The sequence below is a fragment of the Fringilla coelebs genome (genome assembly GCF_963513975.1).
Source record: "Fringilla coelebs genome assembly, chromosome: 14".
NCBI classification, from domain to species: Eukaryota; Metazoa; Chordata; class Aves; order Passeriformes; family Fringillidae; genus Fringilla; species Fringilla coelebs.
Window position 1 is genome coordinate 16,215,801 of NC_140040.1, and position 16,377 is coordinate 16,232,177.

The 16,377-nt window shown below is 42.2% G+C and overlaps 1 protein-coding gene across 2 annotated transcripts in view; it reads right to left on the reverse strand.

Annotated features, from left to right (window-relative positions):
- Positions 1-1,566: 1,566 nt before the first annotated feature.
- Positions 1,567-16,377, reverse strand: part of ADAMTS18 (ADAM metallopeptidase with thrombospondin type 1 motif 18) — a gene marked incomplete at both ends in the record, with an annotated part of 76,164 nt that continues 61,353 nt past the window's right edge. For both annotated transcript variants that reach the window (XM_084214877.1, XM_084214876.1), the window contains 7 exons: positions 1,567-1,682; positions 5,286-5,433; positions 6,539-6,751; positions 7,098-7,289; positions 9,715-9,919; positions 14,374-14,500; positions 15,700-15,841. In XM_084214877.1, the coding sequence (XP_084071003.1) occupies positions 1,567-1,682; positions 5,286-5,433; positions 6,539-6,751; positions 7,098-7,289; positions 9,715-9,919; positions 14,374-14,500; positions 15,700-15,841 (1,143 nt within the window). The remainder of the gene's footprint in view (positions 1,683-5,285; positions 5,434-6,538; positions 6,752-7,097; positions 7,290-9,714; positions 9,920-14,373; positions 14,501-15,699; positions 15,842-16,377) is intronic.

Consider the following 16,377-nt stretch of genomic DNA (forward strand, 5'->3'; position numbering starts at 1 on the left):
AATACATGTTTTTAATTTAAATTGTTTCAGAAGGAACTGCTAATTTTAAGTGACCACTGTCTGGCATTAGTGCTGAGCTGGCTAATCCTACACTGAAACCGTACTTTAAAAAAACACTCAAACTGAACTACATTCATCAAAAAAAAAGTTGTGGGATTGGGTGGAATTAGATAAATATGTCCCTCATAGGCACTCCCCAGAAAATTACAGTAGGACACAGCTCTGTCTCGGAATGGGTTTGGCAGATAGGTTGGGGTTTTTCCAATGCAGAAACCTTCTGAATGGCACCATTTGATACATGGTGCCATCAAACATCTCGACATCTGAACGGCCACAAATATCAGCATTTTTACAATTCTTTAGTTGTAGATTCTGAACTAAATACAAGTATTAGGAGGGTGTATAAAAATAGAGTTGACTTTTATTTGGTAAGAGTGAATAATCCACTTATATTTTCATGCTTTTTTTTTTTCTGTGTGTGTGACATGTGAATAAATATCACATGTGTGTGACATGTGAATAAATAACTGTTTAGAGAAATTCAGCACGAATTAATGGACTAATATTCTTGTTATTTGCTTTGGGTAATGGATGAATCAAAATTTGCAGAGAGATTTGAGATTAGAAGGAAGACATTCTTCAGTATCTTGGCATTCAAACAATCTAGCTTCTGAAACAAATCTACTTAAAAATATCAAGTTTAAATTTTAAAATTACATATCTAATGAGCTTAGAAAGTTGAAAACATAACCATTGAGCTCAATCAATCTGAGTTTCTTGAGTTAGTTGAAATATGCAATTCTATTTTACTTGTAACACAGCAATATTAAAAGTCCAAATATTCTACTGCTGCATATTTCTAGGAATACATTTCAAGTTACTAGTTAACCACCTCTGAGTTTCTACACAAAGCAGAAAATGCATTCTTCAAAATTTATAAAAACATTAGCATGATGCACAACTTGCTTTTCCAGCAGCAAGTCTGGTAGAGAAGCACCATAATATCTTTGTAGTGCACTATTTACTTCTGGTGGCCACACGTGTGACACTGCCTTCTCCAGCCCTCAGCCATGGATGTCCCTCTGGGGCAGCAAACAGCTTCCTCACCCTGGGACAACAGTCACAAAAAATAGCAAAGGACATGCTTCTGATGGTGTGGTCTGTCCTGCTGCCACGCTGCTTCCTCCTCCAGCTGCCAAGCTCTCCTGCTTTGCATTCTGGTAAATCAGCCAGAAAAGGCTCCCTTGCCTTAATTTCTTCCTCGTAACATGTGACAGTGCAAAATGACACTTTTAAAGAAAGAAGAACTTCCCCTTGAGTCTCAGTGTTCAAGTGATCCATAGTACCCTGTGCTTTAGTGAGGTCAGCAAATTAAGAAAAAATAAGAAAGAAACATTCCTTTTTCAACATAAATCCAGCAATTACTGTACCTCAGACGTTGCCTTAGAAAAAATGTCTCTCCCATCAGTGGTTTATGTGGCACCATGTCTTGCCTCAAAGCAGAGATAATTCCAACATAAATTGAAGAGAATCCTGTCACTGAAGGGTTCAGATAACACGCTGCTATCAGTTCTTCTTCGTACATGATTTACAACATTGCTTGCCATAAAATTTGTGGTTACAGACACCATGCTGGGGCACCAGATGACACCAAGTGAAGAAATCCACACAAGAAGGATCATCTGAAGGAGAGAAACCCAAGCAATGTGGTGAGACTGTGTTTTAGCAAGTCTGCAAGTCGGGCAATAGTCCCACACCCTTGTATGCCTTTGGTAATATTAAAAACATGATGGGTGACTCAATTCAAAGGAGAGGAAACATGAATGGGCTTTCATCTCAAAAAATACTAGTTTCTTGCTTTATTTTAAGAGCTATTAAATTTAAACCAAGAGATTTGTTAACTTGATTGAGATGGAACTAATATTACAGGGGGGTTAAAAGCTGAAGGATTAAAATATTTGGATCACACTTCGCAGCTCAGGAAGACAGAAGGAAGTTCCACATTAGAGGATAAAAACCATCTGTGTTTACATCTCTGATTTTATAGTTGCTCCAAACCCAGGTACTCATACAAATGAGCCTACTCCATATTTGATACCAGTTGCTGGTTGCCATCACCATCATCACGTGGAGTTCACCTGCACACAGAGCTCATGGAACTTGGAATGCCTGGCCCCTGCACGAAGTGCTCTGCTCCATGCTTGCATTCCAGCACTTTCTGGAGACACTTCTTTCTCTCCCTTTTACTCTGCAGGGAACCACAGAAATCTCTTTTCTCAGACACTTCAGTTAGGTGTCATGAGTTAGCTTTTAGGATCTTGACTATGCCATGTTGGCAAAACCTTAATTAACTGCAGTGGGAGAAGAGACTTGTTAACCATGGTTAGTTCTCAAAAACCCAGCTTTTAATTACCAATACAGCCAAATTATATTTTTAAATTAAAGTTCTGTTACTCTTCGATTTATGTCCAGATATCATTTATACACACAGCTCCATGGCCCCATGGATTTATGTCCAGATATCATTTATACACACAGCCCATAGCTGCTCCTCTCTCGTTTTGCAGTGGATGCTTTATGTTTCTTTAAAAGAGGAGAGTGATGATTCATATGGGTGATTTATAAACAAATTCACCATGTCTGAGAGAGCAGTAAGACTCAATGGGGTTTAGCAAAATTTATAGCTAAACTGAAATCTTCTGCAAGCATGGGTAAAGATTTTGTTCAGCTCTCAGAACTACTGTTTACATGGTCAATAAAAGGAATTTACAAGGAGACTGAACAAAAATCTAGCCACCACTGTCTGCATTCTTAGATCAGTTACTGAGTCACAGCAGATAAATGCTCCCTCACAGAGCACAGACAACTTCTGCATGTTCCATGGGCCAGGAGGCATCTTCATCTCTCTATAGCAATTTCTTTGGTTTAATCACCACTGCTCTTTTTTTATTCCCTGTTATATGATGGTAAAGGTGATTTTTTATGCCTTTGTCACCCTAAAGTTTATTTGAGTGAAAAAGAAAATAATTTAATAACAATAATTCTTTTAAAATGCCATTTTTCCTCAGGTTTTAAAAGCATTAGCTCGTCTTTAAACTCTAATGGTAGGGAAAGAAAATACTGTTCTTGAACAGGAACTGGGGAGCTCAGGACTGAACTGCAGCCTTCCCACTCCACTGCACTGCCTTTCTGTTCTGCATGGAGTGTCAGGAGGGATCCAGCTGGGAGTTCAGCACCAGACTTCCCATTCCTTCACCTGCTGCCACCAAACAGAATTTGGGAGGGCCCAAAGCAGACAAGAGGTGAAAAGCACACACCACACCAAGGAAGGAAAGCTGTTCTGATGAAGACAGGAAGGAGCTCTCCTGCCACAAAAGAGTGAATTAAAAAAAATTAGAAATTACTGTTAAAAAAAAAAAGTATAAGCACTAAGGAAACCACATTAATAAATCTTTATGTCTCCTTTGAAGATCAGAGAGCAATGCTAATATTGCAGAGGTATGGCTGAAATTGGGACCTAATCCAAGGACTATTGGAAGGAACACAAAGAGTCCCACAAAATTCAGTGGATGGGGATCAGGCAGTCAGGCCCTTATTTCTATTTACCCAAGTATTTATAAGTTGTTTAGATTTTCATTCATTTGAAGCAGCTGGATTTACTACGAGTTATGGTGACCGTAACTGCATCTAGAGAGGGATGGAAATGACCCAGTTTGTCTAGGAAAGTGTGCAAACTCTCCCTGAAACATTAATTTCTTGCCTGTGATCACTGAGCTGGAGCTGCATGGCTGATAATAGAGACTGATTTGCTTCAATGTGATTCCAGCCCAGCTGGTTTCCTCTCTTTTTGCTGCTTTAGACAGAAAGTTAGAGAGCAGCGAGGAGATAATTGATCTCTAGAGCCTGACGACCCAGGTATAATAAAGGGGAAAGGGCTCCTGCAGATGTGAGGAGAGAGAGAAGCAGGCCAAGGCCAAAATTAATAACAGACAGGACTTCAGACATGAAATATAGCAGGGGAAAACAGAGGTGAAAGAAAAGTCCTTGCTATATCCTAACAGAAAAGGAAGTCATACAGAAACTCTGAAGTACAGCAGAACCTTTTAGGAATGTTAATTTGAAGTGTTAGGAACATTTACTGATAAAAACAGCAGAACTCTTTACTTATCCCTTTTAGGACCATTTCATCTCCACATCCTTGTTTGGATTCAGGTCCCCTGACAGATGAGCCTGATAGCCTGCATGTCTCAGGCTGATGCAGCAGAAAGGTCTGTTAGGATCTCGCTGGGTTTCACAGGGGTTTCGTGCACAGGGAATGCCAGGAATTGGGCAGATGTGGGGGTGGTTGGCTAATGTCAGTTTACAAGATGCAGGGCCAGAGCTTGACCTCTGCTCCCAGCTCCATTACCACCTTCCTCATGCAGTCCAGCCTAGATTTTATAGAGGTTGCTTTCAGCTCCCAGTTTTAAAGAGGTAACAAGTCAATTAATGTGCAGTATTTTGAAAGTCACAGTTTAAAGTGCTTTAGCATACCTAGATAACCGAATTATGTGGGACAAATGTGGACCTCCAGGAGCATTATTTGTGCAGTTAGGAAAGAGTCACAAACAGTAACCACCCTGTAAGCAAATCTCTGGAACAAGGGAATGCACCACTCTTTGTCTGTGGTGGTGCTGAGAGAATTCCCCTTCCCTCATTCCATGTGGCACAAACCCTCTTGTTCCCCCCTCCCTTCTCACACTGAGGAGGTGGAGAGATAGAGCAGACATGAAAGTGGAGAGAAACCCTAATTTCATGTTCCCTGACTGCATATCATGCCCTGGTCAGAAGCAGTAAGACATTCTAGGTAAAGCAATTTTGGAATCCCAGGAGCTGGGTGGAGTCTGGAAGACTAAAAATATATGGCAAATTCCTATTGTTTAGATCCAAAGTTCCTATTATTCATCAAAAGCAGTACCAGCATAGAATGCTTGTGTTTTCCAACAAGAGAGTAATAAAGGTGCAGTTCAGAACCAAACAGCATGACTTTTTCACATACTTCTTTTAACATATGCCTCTTTTTAAAATCTCCAGTACCAATTGTACTCCCAAGTCTGCTTTAAGAGGGCTCACTTGGTGAAGAAGAGATGCTGTTGATATCAGAGCGTTACTGTAAATCTGGAAGTCTGGGGAAAAAGCATCTATGAAGGAACAGGCCAGATCAGTGGTGTAGCGAAAAGGTGATGTTTGCTGGGTATAGAACTCTAAGCACCAAGCCTGCTGCAGCACCTTGAGCTGAGTTTTACCTCTTTTCACGGGGACTGGGCAGAAGTTGGTGTTGCAGGCTCTCAGGACAGCTGGTTTCTGCTGGGGCAGGCAGCCAGCAGCCGGCCTGCCCTGGCGCAGGCACTGCACGCTCCGGGTCTGCACTCCCCCGCCGCAGGTCACCGTGCACTGAGCAGAGGGAAAACAAAACCTTGGCTTCATTGCAGAGACTCTGAGAGCCCTGAAAGCCAAAGGGAGAGCTTTCAAGGGCCTTGGATGAGACTTTCAAAGCAGGAGAGGTCAGGATCAGGTGTGCTGCTGTCCACCAAACCCCATCAGGACCAACTTTTCAAAGACGTGTGTGTCTTGTGGTTATTTAAGGGCTCAGCTGAAAATCTGGTTCCTTACTTAGGCATCCAGACAGAAACTGAACATTTTAGAAACCTGTGCCTGATTGTTTGCATGGATTTCTTTTGATCTCTAAGCCTCTGAGCCCAGCCCTGCTGCCTGAACACAGATAAAACTCCCATCAGAACCATAATTATGGCAGTATCTGGGGAAAACCTTTATGGGTTTGCAGGAAGAGCTATGAAGTATTTTAAAATTAATAAGCCTTTTACTTGTATGTGTTTCATGAAAAGTTGTCTTTAAGATAAATGTGATCGTTTTCATCTGATTGCAATTGTCAGGCATACATTGTTTCATGTAAATATTATTAAACTGGTGCGTGTCTCATTGATATATGACTCATAAAGTAGATAAGTTCCAGAAATACAGAAGCTTGTTTGCAAGAATGTAGAAACAAATACAGACTGATCCCACAATTAATCATAGTATTTAGGGAATTCCAGGCAATCTGTGCAGATGCTCAAATATACTGTGCATAGAGATATGCACTAGTTCAACCACAGTGCACTTTGAAGAAGACTGAGAAGAAAGTGTTGGAAAATGGGTGTGGAATGTGGTGCCTCTCAAGCATGAGTAACATTTTTAAGTGGCATTCTTCAGTTTCAGGACAAAGCACTGAGCTGCACCAAAGTACATGATGGATGTGGACCAGCTGCATCCCATGTCAGTGGCTGAGTGGTGTGGTCCTCCTTAGGGAATGCAGGAGGCACCTGGGGCCTGATGGCACTGGAGGCAGCTCCTCTGAGCCATGCCACCTCTGATTTCCCATCCCATGTCAGTGGCTGAGTGGTGTGGTCCTCCTTAGGGAATGCAGGAGGCACCTGGGGCCTGCTGGCACTGGAGGCAGCTCCTCTGAGCCATGCCACCTCTGATTTCCCGTTCCTACCTGCTGCCAGGGTGAGGAATACCAGCCAGACACCATGTTATACAACGTCTGTGATGGACAGGCTCCCTTGTTACAAGCTTCCTCCAGGCTGGTGTTTGGTTTCTTGATGTTCCTGCATCTCCTCTGGGGGAAGGTGACCAATTTCCCGTGGATGCTCTTCTCGCCGCATTTGAGTTCTCGCTGTCGCAGGCCGGGCCCGCAGGAGGCTGAGCACTGCAGAGGCAAAGCACAGCTTCTACAGCCTCACAAACACATGCAGAGAAAGGGGAAGCTGTGATGTGTCACTCAGCCCCAGTTGTGCATTATAAAGCCATCACAGAACTAATCCCACAAAGCCCATGCTCCGTAAAGTGTAAACTGAAATATGAACCCAGACAGTGATTGACAAAGACATTGGGGTCCATCCATCCACATCTGGGGTTTACAGATCCTCACTACAATACCTGACTTTCAGACCACAGCCCAGCTGTCTTTCCTCCCCATGGCTTGTGTGTCCCCGAGCCAGCATTGCCAAGAGCAGCCAGGGCAGGCAGTGAGCCATGGAACTGCACCACTTTACCTCACTCCAGGAAGAAATCACCCACTGGAGCCGGTCATTTTTGGGACAGCGTCCGAGCACACAGGTCTGCTGGGACTCAGGCTTAGGGTCTGTGCTGCACATGCTTTCAGGCAAGATTTTCACCTTGGGAGCACCAGGACTCTTGCAGTAGACATCCCGTTTCTTAATACCTCTCCCACAAGTCTTGGAGCACTGTGATGGAAAGAAACACTTCTTTGAACTGGAGGAAATGAAAACTGGCATCATTTGCATTTTCCAGCAGAGCACAGAAAGCATGGCTAATGTGCCGTACAGCTGCCACAAATTTCAGTAAACCTGAAATTCTATTGGTAAATAAGTAACAGTAACATCTGTGTGTCACTTCTAAAACATTGTCCTAAGTGCTTTCTTAAGTGTAAGCTCTAAACTCTCTCAGCCCCTTTGTGGAACAGACAAGTAATCTCTTTTCCATAGATGAGGTAAGTTGGACTTGTGAGCAAAATGCTTTTGTGAGCAAAATGCTTTTTCCCTGCTCAGCATAGTTGAAAGCTGGTCCTAAGCTCCCACCACAGAACCTTCCATGGCAAGATGCTCTCAGCTATTTGTCATTTTGTCCTCACCTTGGCCTAGAGAGATGAGACCCAGGCAGAGGAAACTGCCCAGGGAATTGATACATAACTCCTCCACCAAAGGAGACAGAATCTGATACAGACAATGGTTAAGGAGATATTTTAGTTGCCAACTGCAGCTTAGGACGAGTCACCAGAATAAATGTGCATTGCTGAGCCGTGGTTCAGTGGAACAGACCTGCTGTGGTTTGCACTGCCTTTCATACAACAAAATGCCTGAATGAGCCATTTGTGAGGAAATGAAGCAAAGAGCCCTGAAATAATGCTGCCAGCTTCCTACCTTCTTGCCTCCTCTTCTGTCCTTTCTACTAATAATTATGGGGCATGTTCCAAGGCAGAATCATTCAGTGTATCAAATTACAAATGTCTTTAAAAGATTTCATGAAAGCACCGTTGTGCTTAGGGGGTAACAAATATCTGCATGCTGAAAGTCTGTGGGTTTAATCCTTCCCCAAACAAAATGATCTTTTCATTTTAAATGGCACTGATTTGTGCAGAGAGCCTGGGTTTAGATTAGATGTTAGGAAGAAATTCCTCCTCTGAGAGTGGGCAGGCCTTGGCACAGGGTGCCCAGAGCAGCTGTGGCTGCCCCTGGATCCCTGGCAGAGTCCCAGGCCAGGTTGGACAGGGCTTGGAGCACCCTGGGACAGTGGAAGGTGTCCTTGCCCATGGCAGGGGGCACGACTGGATGAGTTTTAAGGTCCCTTCCAACCTAAACCATTCTATGATTTTGCATTTTTTTCCTCTTACCACCTTTAAGTCTGCAATATAGCAGTTTTCAGCTGAATCTTAAAACCTTTACTAACTTGTGCAATAGGCCTGTTCCCTATATTCAGCAGGACTGGTGAAGTTAATTTTTATGGCCTTATTTGAAAATCACAACTTGAATTTTACACCTTTTAAAGAGGAGGAAAACAGATTTTTTGTAATGGTCTTATTTATTTGTTTATTTATTTATTTATTTGCCTTAGAAGAAAGAAAGTTTGTAAGTGTGAATGTGTTTGAAGACCTGGTTTTCTTCTGCTACACTCAGGTTTTCTCCAGCAACATTAGAAGAAAAAGTTATTTTTTGAGAGTTGTGCTGGACTACTGGATGGTTACTCATCTGTTATAGGATGTTACAGGGCACTCCCTGAAGAGGCAGTTTGTGCTCAGCTGGAGGTGATGAGGTCAAGATGTTGTTGAACACCTAAAGAGTGACAGCACCAAGAACAAAACACATAATATATTTTTAAACTAATTAAAATCCATCTTGAATCTCACTAAAGGATGGAAAAATAAAATGAATGTAGATCCTTTTATAAGGGTACTGTCAGCTCTCTCTTAAAACCCAGATGTGTGATTTATTTGAAGGATATTTCATTTGTCCTTACATGAACAACACCAATAGCAGTGAAAGATGGAGCAGAGCTGAGTTTTGTGTGTTTTTAGCTCAGGTGTTTCAGTGTCAGGTGTGTAAAGCAGGGTATGCACAAAGGAATTTGCCCTCATGGCAATAGCTGCAGCAGCACTGCTTGCAGGAGAGTTACTCTAATAAAGGCAAAAGCACAGAAGTGAGTAGTTATTGTGTAAATCACAAACTTATCAATCCACAATCCACAGACACATGTGCATTAATATGCAACTCTAACCCCAAATATTTCTTCATTCCTTGACTGCCTGCCATCTCTAAGAGAAGTCAATACTGCTTGGGAAGTAATCTCATAGAGGGTTGTTGGTCATAGAGCCTTAAATTATGAATCCAGGAAGAATTTTCCATCTGTTTGTATGTACCTAAAAGAACACCACGTGCCCACTTCTGGCAAGGCAGCTCTTCTGAAGGCTGGCTACAATGCACATTCAGTTTACATGTTTATACAAACATGGTTTACATATTATCTTCAAGGAAAAAAAAAACCACATGCAAGGCACTCATCTCCACAAAGTTTGCTCTCTTCTTTTGGGGGAGAATTTTTTGCAGTATTTTCATTATGCCAGCAGACAAAAATGTAAGTTTTTCTCCAAATTACCTGAGACCACGGGCCAGGGCTCCATTCGGGTGGGCAGTCCTGAGCACTGCACACTTGCACCTGTGCTGGGGTGCTGACAGGACACAGGGAATGGGCCACCACCTCCTCTCTTTGGAAAGCCCTCTTCTGGACACACTGAATGAGACGACTCTGCTGTCCCCCTCCACAAGACTTGCTGCATGTGCTCCATTCACCTGCCGACCAGCTTAAAGGAGGAAACGTGTGTTAGAAACACAGGAGTGCAATTAGCTGTAGAAAATCAATAAATGTGAATTATCCAGGGATCCTGCTCAGCCTATCTCCTGGTGGACTGGTATCTGTTCAAGCAATCAAGAAGCTGCAGTTACATGATCTATTTTCAAAGCATGGAACTTTCTGCTAGGGATGAAATACAAGTCACTCAACTAGAAAAACAAGTATTGTTTATTTATAGCTTTTATCCACTAGAACCAGCTTGCCTGTGAATCTGACCTGGAATCCTGAATTCCACGGGGACTGAAAGAGTTGCTGCTATTGAGGCAGGTGGAATATTTAGAAGATAGAATTAGAAGATAGAATTAGATAAGATAGAATTTAGCTGAGGACGTACTGACTGTGTTTGTGCTGTGATACGCTCCACTCACACAAGGTGACAAATGCTGGCATTTCTGTCAAACCCTACTGGCCCTACTGGTATTCATCAAAAAGAACTTGGTTGCTAAAAGCAGCAGTCCTGTCCCTGATGTCCTGAGGAAATGAAAAGGCTCTGAAAGGCTGAGAGAGTTGGGGCTCTTCAGCCTGGAAAAACAAAGGCTCCAGGGTGACCTAAGTGCATCCCTCCAGTACCTGAGGGCAGCCTGGGAGAGAGCTGGAGGAGCACTTTTCACAAGGGAATGCACAAGGAAAAGGGGGAATGGCTTTAAGCTGAAGGAGGGCAGGTTTAGATTAGATATAAGGAAAGGAATTGTTCCCTGTGAGGGTGGGGGAGGCACAGGGTGCCCAGAGCAGCTGGGGCTGCCCCAGGATCCCTGGAAGTGTCTGAGGCCAGGTTGGACACCGGGGTTTGGAGCAGCCTGGGACAGTGGAAGGTGTCCCTGCCATGGCAGGGGGCAGGACTGGATGCGCTTAAAGTTCCCTTCTGACCCAAAGCACACTGTGACTCTGTAACTCAATGATTTACATACCCTCAGACTAATGAATCTGGCAGACAGTTAATGCAGAATCTAAATAAAACAGAGGGAATTTAACCAGCACAAGCTGTTGGGCAGTGTGTGCTCAGGCACGGGGACACTGCAGTTTACACACCATGTCCCTCAAGTGCAAGTCTGAGGGGTTATTGCCAGTTGCTTGGGCTAAGTTCAGTTTTGAAATGCCAGGAGCTGCTGACTATTTCTATTCTTGAAGCTCTGACTGGGTCCCCAGGCATTGTGGGACACTTTGTACACATGCAACCAAGTGTCTTTGTCCTTGAAGGCTTCCAATGTAGGACCATAATCACAGCCAGACAGGAAAACAAAAGTGAAAAAGTAGAAGAAATTATGAATGACTAAATGATTACTCACTGAGAACTCTTATTCAAAGACCCAGCACTGAAATTAAGCTAAAGATTTTTAAACAGTTTGACAAATTTTCAGTAATTTATGTCATGGGAAAGGTCCTTGTCTCACATCTGACCACTTGGCCGATCCTGCTTCCACAGTTTCTCACAGCATCAATCCTGTGACCACTGGAATAGCTGCTTACATAAAGCTTTAGTGACAGAAAAGCTTTTTTCATCCTATTTGAAAGATGGACAGTGTCCCATTTGCCTGTCTAGCCACAGCTGCCTGAAAACAAAGCTAATTTTAATTGTATAAAATTCATAAAAAACCTATTTTTGAAAAATGTCTTTGGGAATAGAAGAAATCCCAGCTTTCAGTATCTAGCAACTTCAGGAACTGCCAAAAGTAGTGAGAAATGTAAGAGGCACTAATTTAAGGACAAAGAAATATTAATGTGAAAAGTCAGTCGTTATGTAATTCCAGAACATGTCAGAAGTTTCCTTTTTGTCTGATTTATAAATATTTGGGCCATTGAACTGCAAACTTCTGAGAAAAGAGTTTTAATCCATTTTACAACTTCTAATTAGTTTGCCTTGATGTTTCTGACAATGGCCATTGGTGGAGTGACCAAATGTGTTCATTTTAAGAGTTTATTCACCATAACTGCCCAGAAAGTTCCCCTCTTCACAGAGGAGAGGGCAGTAAACCTACTTTAATGTCCTCTAGTAAACTTCCATTTTCCAAGATTATCTGGGCTGTAATCCAAGAGTATCTTTCATTAGTTCACATAACTAAATAATTATGACCAGATTTGGCAGCTCTGAAATCCAACAGCAGTGTGCAGTGCTGGTGCCTTTCTGTGTGGGACAGTAGTTTGGTCCCACTCAGACTAATCAGCCTTTCTTCTTCTGCAGCAATTATTCCTCACTGACCTTTACAAGTCTGGAGCCTCTTTTATGTCCCCAAACTGACACACTTCTATCTCATCCTTCACCTCCTTCCCCTGCCTGTTCTGCCTGGTGTATTTGAGTTTGCTTTATTTGCTGGCTATTAAGCATTCTTTTGTTTCCTCCATGGTATTTATTAATCCTACTTTTTTTTTTTTTCTGTTGGCAGTCTTGTGTTTATGGGAAATATTACATGCTGTGAGTTTCTGGGCAGATTCCTCAGCAGAGATATCCTGGCTCAGTTTCACACAGCTGAATGGCAACCTGTTCATTTAAGGCATGGTCCTACATGTAGATCCTCCATGCTTTAATATATCCCAAGGATTTTAAGAATAATTAGTTAGTGAGTTGAACTATTTTTCCCTAGAGGTGCTTGGGGCTTTTGCATGTTTTCTTTTTGTACTCATTTTATGGTTTGACTCATTAATTTTGTTTTAAAGTAGTAAATCATAGAATAGCTGTGATTTCAGTATGAAAACATTGCAGTGTGTGTCAAAATGAATATTCAGCATTTTCACGGTAAATATATATCAAAGGATGTTCAAAATACGTCAGGATCTCAGGTTATCAGAAATAGAAATTTTGTGTGTGGTCAATACAAGTAAATCTGATTTGGGTGGAGCTTTATAGCATAATGAGGCCACATCAAAACAAAGGTAAACAGAAAGAGCTTAGACAGACATCACAGACAATACATTTCTGTGTTCATTGGATAAAAATAGTCCTGGCAGAAGATAAGTTGCACATGAAAACATTGTGTTTGGCTACAAAGATTACTTAAAATTGGTATTGAGAAAATCATGTGGCTAAACGCAATCTAAAGAAACTGCTGAAGCAGTAACATGGGGCTCTCATGTCACAAGGTATCATTATTTAAACCTTATCTCTATCCTTTTGTGGTCATAGTATGCAATTTGGCATTTGGGTTTGGTGTACTCTGCTCTACTCTTTAAATTTGCAGGAAATTCCAAACTATTACTGAACTATTTTTCAGTATGTTCAACATATTGCAAAGTATGGATTTTTAAGTAAAACCAAAGTCACTACAGAACATATGCATCTTTTTGCTTTGACCCACCATGCTCTCCTAGACTGGGGGGGATGAGGAATGCTTCCTATTAAAAGTCATAAAATGGGATATTTTATAACCTATGGGAGCAGGCTTAGCCAACTGCTTTTACTGTTGCTTTTATCACCCCAGAGTAAAAGCAGCAGAGGATGCCAGGTCTGGACCCTTCCTCCATTTCTTCTGCTTCAATGCACCTTCAAGTGTATTTACTTCCCACAGACTGAAACACTCTTAACTTTTTCAACATATTCCTTTGGAAAATCTCCTGTTTTGGAGGCTGAAGTGTCTAGTCTAACATAATACAGCTCTTCTGATATTTAATATAAAATTAAAATAATGTCGAGGTTGCAAATTCAGGAATCAAAAGGTGAAATAACCAGTGGAAGAAAGATGGCCACTGTGTCCTTTAATCTATCCATTTTCACTCTAAGCCACATAATACTGTGTTTAATTATATAAGCACAGAGCATTTCTTTTTCCAAAGGACCCCTACTTCAGCTACTATAAATCAGTGTTAACTCCCTTGGTTTTTAAATTGATTTAGACCAGCTGGGTTCTAAGTGCTTATCTATATGTCAATGTCTTCCTTTGCATCTCGCCTTTCATACATCTTCTAGAAAATTAGATTGTTCACAAAGGCAATGCCTTCATATATATTTTTGTGGGCACCAGAAGCTTTGCTGACAGCTCATTTGGTTCAGATAGTCCTCTGTGGCATCACAATACTCTGTGGGACATTTTGTCCAAAAATCACTAATTACACTCCTCAAGACCCTTTTAACCTAATCTAATATGTGGAATGCAAGTCATGGGGCTGAGCTTCCACACAGGGAGTAGCACTTTACTCAGGAAATGGGCTTAGTGGTTCAAGATGAGGAAAGGTGGCAGAAGGAGCCCATAGAAAGCTGGATTTGCCCTGTGTCCCCCCAGCACAGGGACAGAGCCCTCAAGAGCCTTTGCTTTAGGCACCAGACCCAAAACCCCATTGGGAGCCTCGGGCAGAGCATCTTCACCAACTCCTGGTTCCCAGAGCACCAGGGGTTCATCCAGCAGGCCAACAATTCCCCCTGAGAGGATTCCCTCCGTGGCACAGCCAGCAGGCACAAAACCCCAGAGAACTTACTAGGCTGGGCAGGGGTTGGTGTTGCACAGTTTGGTCTCAGTTAAAGGCTTTGTCCTTGGGCCACAAAAGGAGGTGTTGACTCGTGCACGATGATCTTCCAAACAAATGGCTTTCGCTGTAATGTGTCCTGGGGAAGTATCAGAAAAGAAAACACTGTCATAAACCTGTATTTGAAATGTAAGAGAAAAAAGTAGGGAACAATTTTAACTAAAGAAGTCTAAACTCATCCTTGCTACAAATCCGCTGACTTGAGCTAAATAAAATATGTTAATATATAAATAAAACGTTTTAGCATTGATTTCCTTCTCTGTAGCACAGATACTCCTGAAGTCAGATAAAACATTTTAGCTATAAACAACAGATTTGAAGACTGTTCCCCCAGCAAAAATTAGTAATTATTCAAGTCCTAATTCCCTGCAGACACTAGCAGTGCTTGCTTAGAGTTGTCCTCACACTTGAAAACTACACAAACATTCTGTACATAATAGATAAACATTCTTTTTACAGGGAATCTCTGCAGACTCCAGAGTTCTGCAGGTACCTGTACATTAGATGCAATCAAATGTCAGCAGCAGGACAATTACAGAAATGCCTTAAGTGATTTTATGATTTATCTTTTAAATGAGATCTATTATTCGCCTCACACATGGTTCATTGGGCACAGTGAATCAAATTTGGGAACAAGACAGTTTTCATCACTTTTATGTCCATGCTGCAGCCTTTTAAAGGGAAGGGAGAAAATACAGCTGTCATATTTTATGGCTGCAGTGCTTCTGGTGGATCTTTCTTCCATAAACCATTTACTGAGATGCTGTGAAGTTCTGACACTGCACCAGCAAGGTATTCCTGAATTTCACCTGAACTTTTTTGCCAATACAGGAGCATTTCCTTCAGTGCCCAGTCATATCCTTTGGTATTACAGACTTCCCACATGCCAGCTTTTTGCTTTCATTACATCCCAGATTTACTTTCACTGACAAAACATGCAGGATTTATAAAAACAAAAGGTGTCAGTGCAAGAAAAGAGGAAATCAAAGTGCATAATTAATTTACACATTACTTCAACAGGAAGATATGATATGCATATGGGTTGACCTAAACAAAAAAGACTGACTCACTGGAATGACTATTTTTCACTCTAAAGGCCATACCAAGTTATTTCCTCTGTGTTCTAAGTTATCAGATAAAAAAAATAAGGACCAGGTGTTCAGTGTAAACCCCTGTATGTATCAGCATGTATTTGCAAAATCAAAGGCAGCTGAGAAGCTTTGAGATGCTTTTAAAAAAATGAAAAAGAAGAGGCTTGGCTGTGTGAAAGTCACCTACCACCACCACAGGTCGCTGAGCACTCAGACTGCACCGTCACCCAGGAGTAGCTGTGCTTTCTGACAGATGTCTTGTTTTCGATGCTGCTTTTGGCAAATGTGTACTCCCAAGAAATCCCAGGGTTTTTGCCTTGTAACAGGATCTGCAGAGGGATATTTGGGGTTTGGTTTTTTTTAAAAAAAAAAAGGTGGGGAGGAGGTAAAAAAAGGATTCTGTCAGTCTGAAGGAAGATGAACTAAATGAGATACACACAAAGCATGTTTGTGAGAGGATTTTCAGGAGACCCAAAGGAAAGACCATCAAAGCAATTCCTAAACAGCAAATCATTGCCTGGAAAAACACCTGCAGAGAGGGTGCAGAAACAGAGTCCCCTCCTGACCATCAGGGGCACCTGGCTGGGTCAGAGCAGTGGCACTGCCTTCAGCAGAGGTGGAACATCATCCCCCTCTGACCCTGCACTCCCTGGGAGCCCACTGCAGGGCTGGACTCTGCCTGGGGCACTGCAGGACAAGGATTTGGCATCTGGGCATGGGAGACCTCTCCTCTCCTTAGTAAGCAAAGCCCTGGCTGATCCTTCCAGCTGTGGGTGAGGGTCTGTAGTGACACAGAGTCCCCAGGCAGTGCAAAGAGCTGCTTTATTGCAAAACCCAGGCCCTTCTCAGCTGCACAGCTTTAAAT